The following is a 13193-nucleotide window of genomic DNA, read 5'->3' on the forward strand; positions in this document are numbered from 1 at the left end:
GCAGGGGGGAGTCGGGGGCTGGCAGGAGTCCCCCCATGGTCCCCTCCTCCAGCTCCCCCTCCCACCACCCCTAGTACTTACCAGCTTGGAGTCGGTTGCAGCCCCCTGCTGCAGCACAGGGACTGCCCGAACCAAAGCTCTCCGAATCTTTTCCGAAGATTCAGAGAGCTTTGAATCGATTTGGACCTTTAAATTGGTTCCCTGATTCAACTGGGATTCGGAGGTTCGGCCACCGAATCGGGCTGAATCTCCTCTGAATTGAATCACCACCTGAAGCTTTGCACAGCCGTAATGGCTTCCCAGAATGATGCCCAAAAATCTTTTTGAAATTCCCAGGTATAGTGGTGGTGACCCAAAAGGGAAAAGAGCTTTTGCTGTAAATTGTCCAGTTTTGGAGGAGGATGCTGAGGAGATTGCCTGTTTTCTGTTGCTTCCTTTCCACACAGCCATAGCCCTGTTTTAAAACCTGTTCATGGAGAGCAGTGTCAGGCATCAATCAGTTTCTGGAGGAGATTTTGTATTTGTCCCCCTGCCCCCTGGTTATGTTTGAATTTACAAGTACATGATAATTACTGTGGACTTTAGCCAGAAGAGGCTGTTAGCTATAATCTCTTAATCCTGACAGTCAAGGTTTAACAATGTGTGTCACAGTACACCTCCAGCCCCTGCGTCATCTCCTCCAGAGCATCTCATTTGGACCTCAAGACTCTAGCCAACATCTTTCCTGGAATAGGAACCCCTATTCCCTTCCCTCTAGATTTTAGGTTTCAGTCCCCATGCAATCACCGTCATAATCTCAGATGTAAAATTAGCTCAGCACCTTCACTTCTGTTCTCTCTCAGGTGAGTGGGTGAGTCCACTAACTTTTTAAATCTGGAATCACTCAAAAACTAGCTTACAGTCTCAAGTCAATTTGGTGGGACTCAAATTACATGTCAGTAATACACACCATAGTGTATAATGGCTGGAAGACTGATGGGTAAAATAGCAGTGTTGCTGCCATGAAAATGTTTTTTTAGGACAGTACTTGTTTGAAACATTGCCTTGTACACTGCACAGGTGGGTAAGGGGAAAATAATCTACAACAGCATCAAATATATCTGTTCTTCAGTTAGGCCAGGGCTGTCCAACTGGTGGCCCATGGGCCACACGTGGCTTCCCTTCCAAAGGGTTAGCATAAAGCCTACAGGCACCCCCGCCACTCCTCCCCCACCCTCCCCAGGTGCTCCTGCCCCTGTAGCTGGGAGAGTGCTGCAATGCCTGAGCTGCTTGTATGGCAAAGGCAGTTGGGCTACCTCTGGTAGGTACGCAAGGTGGGAGGGAGCTAGGCTGCCAGTGTTGCAGGGCTGACTGTGTGGTGCACATGGCTGGGTGGGGAGGGAGCCAGGCTTCCCACTTTGCATATGGCGAGAAGGTGCTAGGCAACCCATGGGTGGTGGGGAGCCGGGGGGACAGAAGTTGTCAGATGTCTGTTTCTGCGAGATCCCCTTTTGTCACTGATTGCAAACATACATACCTTGAATGGTCACAAAACTTCATGTGCGTGGACAAGCTGTACCTGACTCAGGAAGTCTATGCAGCAACAGGAGGTAAAGCGCTGCTGGACCTGGTACTGGCTAAAAGGGATGATCTAGTCAGTGACCTAAGAATTGCAGAAAAGCTGGGAGACAGTGACCATGAACTGATCGCTTGTACTATCCATCTGAAAGCTGGCAAGTCAGCAATGCAGAAGTCCTTCACTTTAGGAAAGCTGACTTTGATAAGCTCAGGAGGCTTGTTGTTGAGGCCCTAAGAGGCCATGACTTGACAGGGAGGGGAGTCCAAGAGGAGTGGTTGCTCCTTAAGGGAGCGATCCTGAAAGCACAAGGGCTGTCTATCCCATCCCATCTTGGAGGAAAAGTAGCAAAGGGGCAACCCCCTTGGCTCATCAGGGGACTTGTGAACCTCCTATGCATAAAAAGAGAGGCTTATAAAGGATGGAAGGATCCATAGGAATCACCACTAAGGAGGAGTATTCTGCGCTGGTCCGTATCTGTAGGGAGCAAACCAGGAAAGCCAAGGCTGCAACCAAACTCCAACTGGCTACATATATCAAGGACAATAAAAAGTCCTTTTTCAGATATGTGGGGAGTCGGAAGAATAGCAAGGGTAACGCTGGACCCCTGATAAACCAGACGGGACAACCGACAATCCACATCCAGGAAAAAGCCAACCTGCTTAACTCCATGTGTGTTTTTCATCAGCTCAAAGGGACCGCCCTGCCTAGCATGGTGCAGGACAGCCAGGGTGCGGGTGAATTTATACCCAGCATTGGTATGGACCTTGTAAAGGAACATCTTGAGAGGCTGGACACCTTCAAGTCAGCTGGTCTAGACAGACTGCAACCCGAGTACTTTAGGAGCTGGCAGGTGTCATAGCCCAGCCATTGCCAAGGTATCTGAAAACTCGTGGCACTCACGTGACGTACCCAAAGATGGGAAGAAGACCAATGTGGTGCCCATCTTCAAGAAAGAGAGTAAAAGTAGACCCAGGGAACTATAGGCCAATTAGCTTGACCTCAATCCCTGGGAAAATTGTAGAAAAAATTATCAAAGAGACCATTCTTGACAAGCTGGGTGATGGCAGCATCCTGCGGCACAGGTCTTGTTGAGGGTAGGTCTTGCCTGACCAATCTCATTTCCTTCTATGACCAGGTGACATAGCACCTGGACAAGAGAGGAGAGATTGACGTCATATATCTGGACTTCAAAAAAGCCTTTCATCTGGTGTCCCACGATCTCCTCATGGAAAAATTGGCCAACTGTGGTCTCGGCTATATCACAGTCCAATGGCTGGGGAATTGGCTCTGAAGTCGGACCCAGAGAGTGATAGTTGACAGAAGTGAATCATCATGGTGCTCCATGACCAGTGGTGTCCCCCAAGGCTCCATCCTTGGACCTGTACTCTTTAACATCTTTATTAACAATGTGGACACTGGTGTCAGAAGTGGACTGGCCAAATTCAACGACGACGCTAAACTTTGGTGTACAGCATCCACACCTGAGGATAGGCTGGTGGTCTAGGCTGACCTGAATAGGCTTAGAAAGTGGGCGGATATAAACCTGATGGTCTCCAATTTGAAAAAATGCAAGGTACTCCACCTTGGGGAAAAAAAACCTCGCAGCACGCTTATAGGCTCGGCAGTGCTACGCTCGCTAGCACCACAGCTGAAAGAGACTTGGGTCACAACTGATCACAAGACGAACGAGTCACCAATGCAATGTCACAGCTAGTAAAGCGAACAGAACTCTGGCTTGCATCCATAGATGCTTCTCAAGTAAATCTCAGGATGTCATCCATCCGCTGTACTTGGCCTTGGTGAGGCCGCAGCTGGAGTACTGCATCCAATTCTGGGCTCCACACTTCAAGAAGGATGTGGAGAAGCTTGAGAGAGTCCACAGGAGAGCCACGCACATGATCAGAGGGCAAGAGAACAGGCCTTATGAAGACAGGCTGAGAGCCATGGGACTCTTCAGCCTGGAGAAGCGCAGGCTCAGGGGGGACCTGGTGGCAGCCTGTAAGTATATAAGGGGTGGGCATCAGGATCTGGGACATCTGTTCACCAGAGCGTCCCAAGGGATGACAAGATCCAACGGTCACAAACTCCTCCAAGAACATTTTAAGCTGGATATAAGGAAAAACTTCTTTACTGTCCGAGCCCCCCCCCAACCCCCCAGCGGCCTGGAATACACTCCCTCCCGAGGTGGTGCAAGCACCTACTCTGGACTCTTTTATGAAACGTTGGACACTTATCTTCCTGGGATCCTTTGACCCTAGCTGACTTCCTGCCATCGGGGCAGGGGGCTGGACCCTATGATCTTCCGAGGTCCCTTCCAGCCCTAATGTCTATGAATCTATGAACTTCAAAAAGTTTAAAAATAAAACTGAACTTTCTGAATTCTGACCACCTCCGCTTTTCTTTTCCTTCACTTGCCTCATCTCTCTGCTTAGTTCTTGGCTTTCTATTTTTGGAGTGAAACTTCTCTGTCCCGATTTTTTTTTTCTGTCAATACTTGCTTTTCTTTTCATGGATGAGTGGAGCTTTATTGGCAGAAAAAGGGCATAGAGCCAGCTTTACCAAAAAGAAGCAATGGCAGCAAATGCTGGCAGCAAGACGTGCACACCAGATAAAGAACACTGCTTGCCCTTGGCATTGGCTTCACTCATTCAGTTTTGCCACTAGCCTGACCAACCTGCTTAGGCTTTTTGCAGGAGTCGTACATGAATCCTACAAAGTCCCTGTCTGGCCCAGCATTGGTTGGTAGGTTATCTGTTGCCATCTTTCAGCTGAATGCTTTAAGGTAAGTCCTCTTTTTCTTATGTCTTAATATTTTTAATCCTGAACAAAATTTAATGTTCAAAGAGAAGATTGTTCAGGGGAAGTCAAGAATACAAACAATAGAAGAACTTTCAGACTATATGTTTGTACTGCCCCTGATTAGAAGTATGATGCTGAAATTCCTGAAACAGTATATGAAAATGACTTTGAAAAAGCTTCTCTCAAAGGAGGAACAAAAAAAAAAAAGCAAGCTTAATTTTCAAACAGCCAGAAACAGCTAATCATTGTCAGCCTGCTGCATCCTGTACCCCCCTGTCTTTTTCCAAAGCTTCTAAGATAAAATAAGCACTCTGCAAATTTAAGACTAAAGAGAGACACAGGACTGCCTGAAAACATTTTAGATAAGCTGAGAAAAGGAAGGATGTTTGACTTAGCTTTGTTAGTTTGTGTGTGGGGTAATAAATACAAATTCCCAATGGTATTCATGTAGATTATTATTATTATTATTATTGTTAAATATTTGGTTTATATCCCATCCCATCCCACATTGGTCTAGGATGGCTCACAATAAATTAGACAACCCACAAGATGAGAAACATGGTTGATTTTTTGTGAGTTTGGGTTTGCTGGTAGTACGTATGAAGATGGCTGTTAGTATGTATGTGTGGTTATGTGTATATGCTAGTATACCTAGCCTTTTGAAGCTTCATACCTAGAAAAATAGCAATGATGGGGAGGAGTGGGGTGGTGAGGGGCTACCTGGTTCTAGATGGCTGGTAAAATAAGTTTCTTAAAAACTGGCATAAAAAAAAAAAAGACCTGTTCTGGAACAGATACCCAATAATTTAAGAACTGACAAATCCGAGTACTGTACCCACTAGGCATCTATGCAGATGATGGGTATTCTCATTTCAAATTCATTGTTTCAGACTTTCTTTGCAATGATTTGCTCTAAATAAATGCACGTTCTAAGGAAATAATAAACTGAGCTAAACTCAGCCAAGATGGTCACAGTAAATTACAAAGGGATTGCAAACTAAAATCCTGGTCCAGAGGGGAGGGGAACATGGGTTCCCATCCCAAGAAAGATTCTGGCTAGAGGCGAGACCTACACAGGGGGTGTGACATGCAGTTCATTAAACCTTGATGGTCAGGAGCAAGACACCCTCACTGACAGCTTCTTCTGACAAAACTTCAAAACAACTATTTTGTATCAGTAATATACCTGTAGCTCAAACACAATCATAAAAGATTTGGGGTCAAACCCTGCTAGAAAGCCAATAAACTCTCCTCCAGAAACTGATGTATGCATGATATAGCTCCCAAGTAACAGCTTTTCAGAAACAAGAGCTACACCAGTGGGATACATTACAAGCATTTCTACAATTTCTGTTTCTACTCCGCCACCTTATGTCTATTTCTTCACATTCCCCATTAAAAAAAAATTATCCATGCCATAAATTACCTCCACTTTAGCTAGTTAACTCTAACATCAATTAGTTAAGCACAGCATTTTGGTTTTGGAGCATTTGTATGAAATAAAAAAGCTGACCAGAAAGACTGTAGCTTTGTCAACAAATGAAGCAAGACAGTTGGATTTCCAAGAGGGTGACAATCCCTGCTTAGCTTTCACTTTCAGAACAAGACAGACGCATTTAAAAAAAAGTGTTAGTTGAGTTTGTGGTACATATCATAGGAAAAAGATGGCTGTCTTTCACAACACACACCAAACAGAGGGAGCCTGAGTGTAACCAAAACAAATCAAACACCGAGGTCCCCAAGAAACCAATAATTTCAATGCAGCAGAGAACAAGAAAATACATTTTAAAAACATCTTTCCCTCATCCAGAGAATGCAAGACGTTTTCCCTTTCAGTCTCTGTGTTAGGGCAAAATGATCTAGCTGGAATGGGATTCAAAATGTTTGCCTCCCAGAGAGGGACCTAAGCATTGTCACCGACAACAAGACTACCATAGTTACTCAAATACAAGATGCCCCCCCAATAATTAGATTTTACATACAGAAAATGTATAAATTTATTATAATTTTCCATGTGTGGAATCTAATTATTGGAGGATCATCTTAAATGTCTCCCTCCCCGCTACTACAGGTGGTGGGGAAGAAAAGTGATGAGGAGGCAGTAGTGGGGCAGTTGGTAGGGAACAGACAGTGGGAGAGGCAGTAGGGGGCAGGTGATAGGGGGCAGACAGTGAGGGAGGCAGGCAGCTTACTGCCCATCCCCCATACCAGTCCCTCCGCCACAGCCTCAGGTTGCCCCAATTCCCGCTTTCCCCATTTCCCCCTGCACACCACTTCTGTCACCCATAGCCTCAGATCCCTGCCCCACTTCCTCCCACCTCTCCCCCTCCTGAAGTCTCTCTCCCCCTGCCTGCCCCTCAGCCCTCCACCCTGATCTTTGCTCTGAACCAGCTTCTGTCCCTGCTGCAGCCCAGGGCATGGAGCATGGCTCCAGCCTGCCCCATGCCAGCACTGCGGAGCCTGGCCCCAGAGCAGCAGCAGTAGCAGCTCCCTGCCACTCGCTACAGGGCTGTACAGCGCTGGAACAGCAGTGCCAGCTCCACACTGCTGCTAATTGAGTAAATATGGGAGTTTTGTTGCAGTGGATGGAACTGCGGAGCCTGGCCCCAGAGCAGCAGCAGTAGCAGCTCCCTGCCACTCGCTACAGGGCTGTACAGCGCTGGAACAGCAGTGCCAGCTCCACACTGCTGCTAATTGAGTAAATATGGGAGTTTTGTTGCAGTGGATGGAAAGGCTTGTCAGAATAAAGGTTGCAGTTTATTCTATCTTGCCAGAACACAAGCCTGTAAAATGATATGCTCTTCAGATGCTGGAGAGAGGTGAGGAGATTTGGGGACATTAAAATATAGATTTCACCGGAGACTTAATGCTCACATCTCAGTTCCAACCAGTTTCTACTGACATCCAAAAGCATATTTTCTCCAAGTAACAGCACAGCTGCCATAGACACATTACCCAAGTGCTTAAACACAGATTCCTAAAACTTATGTTCTGCCTGGCCCATTCATTTAGCTTTTTCTGGAAAAAGATGAGAACCTTCTTAAGTGAGTCAATTAAGAACTAGCCAAATTCTTAATGTTTTCACAAACTAAATATATAGTTAATTAGCTGGGTCCACACAGACATATTAGAAGACACCTTCTTGAACTTTATCCAGTAACACACCTGGTCAGGGGACAGCTAAAGTTACTTGCATTCCTGGATTTACAGCCAAATCTTTTGGATAACAGTTCATCTGAATTCAGCCTTCAGTCTCTTGAGGAGTCTTAAGCTGTGCATCTATTTTCTCTTGGGGAAAATCACTCACAAACTATTCTTATAGTGTTTATCCACTGGCAAACTCTCCTTAACAAGATAAGTTCTAGAGTTATTTCTTGGCTAGGGCAGATCTCAAACTGCAAACAGTACTCGCTTTCTCTCTCTCTTTATTCTTTCTTTCAGCATTACGTGATAATTGACACCTCTTCCCTAGCTCTGCTTTCATTTAGCAAGTTGACAATGCTTTTGAAGTATTTCATAAATTCAATCCGAACGTCTTCAGGGTCTTCTTCCAGGCTGGACTGTACTAGTTTCAGTTTGTTCAGCGGTGCAGCTTTGAAGTGAAGCAAAAAAATAATTAGATATATTCATTTTGACAAAGAAATACACTTATAGTTTTGAGTTCATAGGACAGTTCACACTGAACAAGCTATTTGGAATCCTTTTCTGCACAAGTGCTGATGTCCAGCATGATAGATAATATTAAACATGTGATGCATCGTCACTACATAGTAATTCAGTTAATCTCTTTGATGGATGAAATCCCTTCAGCCTTTGTTGTCAAGACCGACATTTCTGCTTTTGAGTTTTAGAAGAAAACTTTCCCTTATGTGATGCATCGTCACTACATAGTAATTCAGTTAATCTCTTTGATGGATTAAATCCCTTCAGCCTTTGTTGTCAAGACTGACATTTTTGCTTTTGAGTTTTAGAAGAAAACTTTCCCTTTCCACTTTGGATAAGGAGCACTGATGGAAAATAATTATAATAAACATATTGGACAGGTTAAGGAAAGTTTTATTTGCTGTAATGCGGAAGTGATTCCTGAGACTCTTCTATTCCAGTCTGACAATTTTGTGTCATTTTTCGTGCATGGACTTAACATTTTCCAGGATTACTTTTTAGTTTTATTGTGCTACTAGCCAATTGCCCATCATGAATGATGGAGGGTGCAGAACGGAGTACTACCACCCAGCATCCCGTGGGGACGCTGCCACCAGAAGCCCCCTCTTCCCCTTCCTCTCTGCCGGCTGTTGCTTGAAGGGGAAGGGGGAAGGGGAGGGGAGGCGGCACAGCTCAGCGGCTCCCTTGCACCCTCTGGCTGTAACGCTTTGGGCCCTCGCAGCCAATCGGCACATGACCTCTCGAAGGTACAGGCGCAGTTGGCCCAGAGTGTTATGGACAGACAGACAGACAAAGGCTTTTATTATATTAGAATAAACATTTATAGCCTTTCCGTAGAATACAGCAATCGACACTATCAGACCTCTACGATTCAGACAATGTCTTTTCCTCTACGTTCCTTAATGTTAGTCATTGCTAGTGGCAGGTTTGAAACTCCTGTAGTAAAGCCAAGTTAAAAGGGGAATTTTGAGAAGGTCTCTCTCTGTCTCATGCATGCAGTCATCTTCCTCCATCAGAAAAGCTGGGGGATGATTTGCTTCTCACAATGTGCAACTCAGAGCAATTCCTTTGGAATCAGTTATACTGAGGTGAAACAAATTAAAAGAGGAGCGTCACGTTGTTTCATTTGTAATTCATCTCTGTTTCCAGCTCCACGAAGCAATGTATTCTCCTGAGGACCAAGTAGCCTCAAATAATTTTTATATAGAAGTATGTGCATTACCTTTAAACTAGCTTCGCCAGGGGATGGGGCCACAGGGGGAAATGATGACACTTCCCAGCCACGACAGGTGACGAGCACAAAAAGTACCCAGGTAAGTGGCAGGGGTCCAGATAGTCCTGGGTTCAGGGGGGCGAAGCATACACCCACAGGAGCCCTTAAATGCCTCTACACTAATGCACATAGTATGGGGAACAAGCAGGACGAACTTGCCCTCCTGCTAGGTGACACAAACCCGGACATAGTGGGGCTCACTGAAACGTGGTGGGATTCAACCCACGACTGGGCGGTAAACAACAAGGGCTACAGACTGTACAGGAGGGATAGAACAGGGAGGAAAGGCAGGGGTGTGGTGCTCTACATCAAAGAGCAATACATATTCTCAACAAACAGCACGGGGTTAGATGAGGGACAGACTGAAGTGCTCTGGGTCAGAATACAAGAGGGTCAGGGGGAAAGGGACTTCACAGTGGGGGTCTACTACAGACCACCCAACCAAGCGAAAGAGCTGGACCGGGAATTCTCAGGTCAGCTCACGGAGGCAGTTAAGTCAAGGAACGCGGTCATCATGGGTGACCTAAACGATCCAGACATGTGCTGGGAAGAGCAGTCAGCCAGATCTGACCGCTCACGTAGGTTCCTAGCCAAGATACAGAACCTCCACCTAACCCAGGAGGTGCACAGTCCCACCAGGGGAAATGCCTTGCTGGACCTGGTCCTGGCCACACGCGATGACCCGGTGACGGGTCTGCGGGTTCTTGACCACCTGGGCGATAGCGATCATCGCCTGCTGGAATTCACCATCCAGCGCAGGGTGTCAAAGGCCTGCAGCAAGGCAGCAGCCCTGGACTTCAGGAGGGCCGATTTCAATGAATTAAGGAGATTAGTCGGGGAGGCACTGAGGTCCCAGAGGGGAGCGGAGCTGGTAGTCCAAGAGGAGTGGTCATTCCTTAAGGAGACAATACTCCGAGCCCAAAAGGGCGACAATCCCAATGTGAGTCAAAGCGGGCAAGAGTGCTCAAAAGCTCCCATGGCTCACCAAAGGCATTCAGGAACGTCTGAAAGCTAAAAAGGAGGCGTACACCCAGTGGAAGGGAGGGGCTATCACCAAGGAGGATTACACCTCCATTGCTCGAGACTGTAGGGGGCTGTTAGGAAGGCTAAGGCGGACACAGAACTGGGACTAAACAACAAGAAATCATTTTTTAAATACATAGGGAGTAAGGAGGCGGCACCGGGTAATGTGGGGCACCTGCAGGACACGCTTGGCAATCCGGTGGTTGCACCAGATGATAAAGCTGACCTCTTTAACAAAAATTGTTTGCCTCCATATTTCTGAGTAGGGACCAGGGCATCCCCCCCCCCCCGGAACCCCCCCCGAATCCCAGACAAACTCAGGAGAGGCACAAGCGGGCCCAGGGTCAGAGAGGACCTGGTCAGGGGACTTCTGGTGGGACTGGACATCTTCAAATTGGCAGGTCCAGATGATCTCCACCCAAGGGTGTTGAGGGCATTGGCAGAGGTCATTGCGGGACTCCTGGCACAGCTCTACGAGCACTCATGGTGCCCTGGCGAGGTGACAGAGGATTGGAAAAGGGCCAATGTGGTCCCCATTTTCAAAAAAAGGGAGGAAGGAGGACCTAGGAAACTATAGGCCTTTTAGTCTTACCTCGGTCCTGGGGAAACTCTTTGGGAAAATTATCCAGTGGCACATCTGGGAAGGACCATTAGGGGGGAGGTTGCTCAAGGGTAACCAGCATGGGTTCATTAGGGGCAGGTCCTGTCAGACCATCCTGGGTGCCTTCTACGACCAGATCACAAAATCCTTGGACGCCGGTGTCACAGTGGACGTAGTCCTTCTGGAGTTTAGGAAGGCCTTCAACACTGTCTCTCACCCCATTCTCATCAAAACATTAGGCAACTGTGGCGGCAATGCCTACACAGTCAGATGGGTCACAAATTGGCTGGAGGGCCACACCCAGAGAGTGGTAGTGGACGGGTCATTTTTGACCTGGAGGGATGTGGGCAGTGGGGTTCCCCAGGGCTTGGTCCTCAGGCCCGCACTGTTCAACATCTTCATCAGCAACTTGGACAAGGTGCTTTTCACCACCTTGTCCAAGTTCGCGGATGACACTAAGATGTAGGGAGAGGTGGGCATGTTAGCAGGGAGGGACAGGCTACAACTAAACCTGGACAGGTTACAAGAGTGGGCGGATGAGAACAGGATGGGTTTCAATACTGACAAGTGAAAGGTACTGCACCTGGGGACAAAGAACCAGCAGCAGACCTACTACACGCTGGGGAACTCCCTTCTCGTCAGTGCAAAGGCAGAAAAGGATCTTGGAGTCATGATTGAGGATGCGGTCAGTAGGGCCAACTGCACCTTGTCATGTATCCAAAGATGCATCTCAAGCAGGTCCAAGGAGGTGATCCTCCCCCTCTATGAGGCATTGGTCAGGCCGCAGTTGGAGTACTGCATCCAGCTCTGGGCGCCGCACTTCAGGAGGCATGTGGACAGCATCAAGAGGGTCCAGAGGAGAGCCACTCGCATGATCAGGGGGCAGCAGGGCAGACCCTACGAGGAGAGGCTATGGGACCTGAACCTGTTCAGCCTCCACAAGAGAAGGCTGAGAGGGGACCTGGTGGCCATCTATAAACTTACCAAGGGGGACCAGCGGGGAGCGGGAGAGACCCTCTTCCCCCAAGCATTACCAGGAGTAACTAGGAATAACGGCCATGAGTTGACTGAGAGTAGGTTCAGGCTGGACACCAGGAGGCACTACTTCACAGTCAGGGTGGCTAGGATCTGGAACCAACTTCCAAGGGAAGTGGTGCTCGCTCCTACTCTGGGGGTCTTCAAAAGGAGGCTGGATAATCACCTAGCCGGAAACATGAGACCTTTTAAACACAAGGAAGATATTTTCTGATTTCAATGAACTCCTTTTCTTTTGCCTATAAAATTCTGATTTAAAACATCACTAAAACAATTTGTAAAGAGATAAGACAGAAGGACGATAAAAAGTAAGAAGCTCTCAAGCAAACTGAAGAAGTGCAGTTTAATCAGGAGCGTTTTACTTGGTTCTGACTGAGATTCAATGAATAACCTTGTGCAAATCACTCAAATGCTTCTCCCATCTGTAAGATGGTTATAACGTGTATATAGACGGACTGAGAGAAATCAGATTGTTCAGGTCTGCAAAACCCTCTCATCAAGTACAAAGGACTATAGAAGTGCAAAGGTCAGGAAACATCACCAGCTTCCGAATAAAAGCGTGTCAGTAAAATACAGGATTTAAATGAACATTTTTATCTCCTTACCCAAGGAGGGACCTTCTGAATCCACAGCACGGCCAGGCTTGCGATGTGCAACCAGGAGACGTTGGCTGTCCAGTAACTGCTGCTGCTGCTGCACGAAGCAGGAGGACCAGGCGTCAGCTTCCTCAAGGTGACTGGGCAGGTCCGGGCTGACAACGATTACACCACCACGGGCGTCTTGCATCAGAGCTGGCCAGCACGACTCAAACCTCGGAAAGCAGATCAGTGACAAATGGGAAGCTGGCAAACTCGAAGCAGAGCTGTCCTTTGGCTCTTTTACCTTTCAAAATAGATATAGTTTAGGGGGGGATTTTTTTTTTAACTCCTCAAAAGAAAACTTTAAAGTTTTCCCCTACAAACATTAGTAACCTTGTCAACCTGGCACATTTCAAACTTTTTTGTGCTACACAAAGCCCGGGGGAAAGGAGAGCAGAGATTTCTTCTGCTGGTCCCAATGACTACAGCAGAGGTCACCCAGCGGTGAGGAGAAAGGCTGCAGAAAGGAGGGCGAGTTTTGACCGCAGGGTTTGTGTCCGGACGTCTTCTGCTCGACCCCCCCCCTCCCCGCGCCGCAGGACAGACCCAGCCGTGCCCCGAGACCGGGCGGCTGCCGCAGCTTCCCGGTTGGCCGGCGAGCAC

At 47.4% G+C, this 13193-nt stretch overlaps 2 protein-coding genes across 4 annotated transcripts in view; one reads left to right on the forward strand and one right to left on the reverse strand.

Moving 5' to 3' along the window:
- Positions 1-3802: 3802 nt before the first annotated feature.
- Positions 3803-13193, forward strand: part of COL26A1 (collagen type XXVI alpha 1 chain) — a 342088-nt gene continuing 332697 nt past the window's right edge. Inside the window, exon 1 of the mRNA XM_014525512.2 lies at positions 3803-4340. Within this exon, the coding sequence (XP_014380998.1) occupies positions 4261-4340 (80 nt within the window). The 5' untranslated portion in view covers positions 3803-4260. The remainder of the gene's footprint in view (positions 4341-13193) is intronic.
- Positions 6965-13193, reverse strand: part of LOC102385871 (intraflagellar transport protein 22 homolog) — a 6668-nt gene continuing 439 nt past the window's right edge. Inside the window, exons 1-3 of one of the 3 annotated variants that reach the window (XM_025191427.1) lie at positions 12924-13175; positions 12558-12834; positions 6965-7949 (exon numbers count right to left, since the gene is read on the reverse strand). In XM_025191427.1, the coding sequence (XP_025047212.1) occupies positions 7801-7949; positions 12558-12834; positions 12924-12941 (444 nt within the window). In that variant the 5' untranslated portion in view covers positions 12942-13175 and the 3' untranslated portion in view covers positions 6965-7800. Of the gene's footprint in view, positions 7950-12557; positions 12835-12923; positions 13176-13193 lie in introns of those variants that run through there. The other 2 variants (XM_025191428.1, XM_025191426.1) reach the window with 2 other exon arrangements.

This window comes from Alligator sinensis, unplaced genomic scaffold, assembly GCF_000455745.1.
Source record: "Alligator sinensis unplaced genomic scaffold, ASM45574v1 scaffold689_1, whole genome shotgun sequence".
NCBI classification, from domain to species: Eukaryota; Metazoa; Chordata; order Crocodylia; family Alligatoridae; genus Alligator; species Alligator sinensis.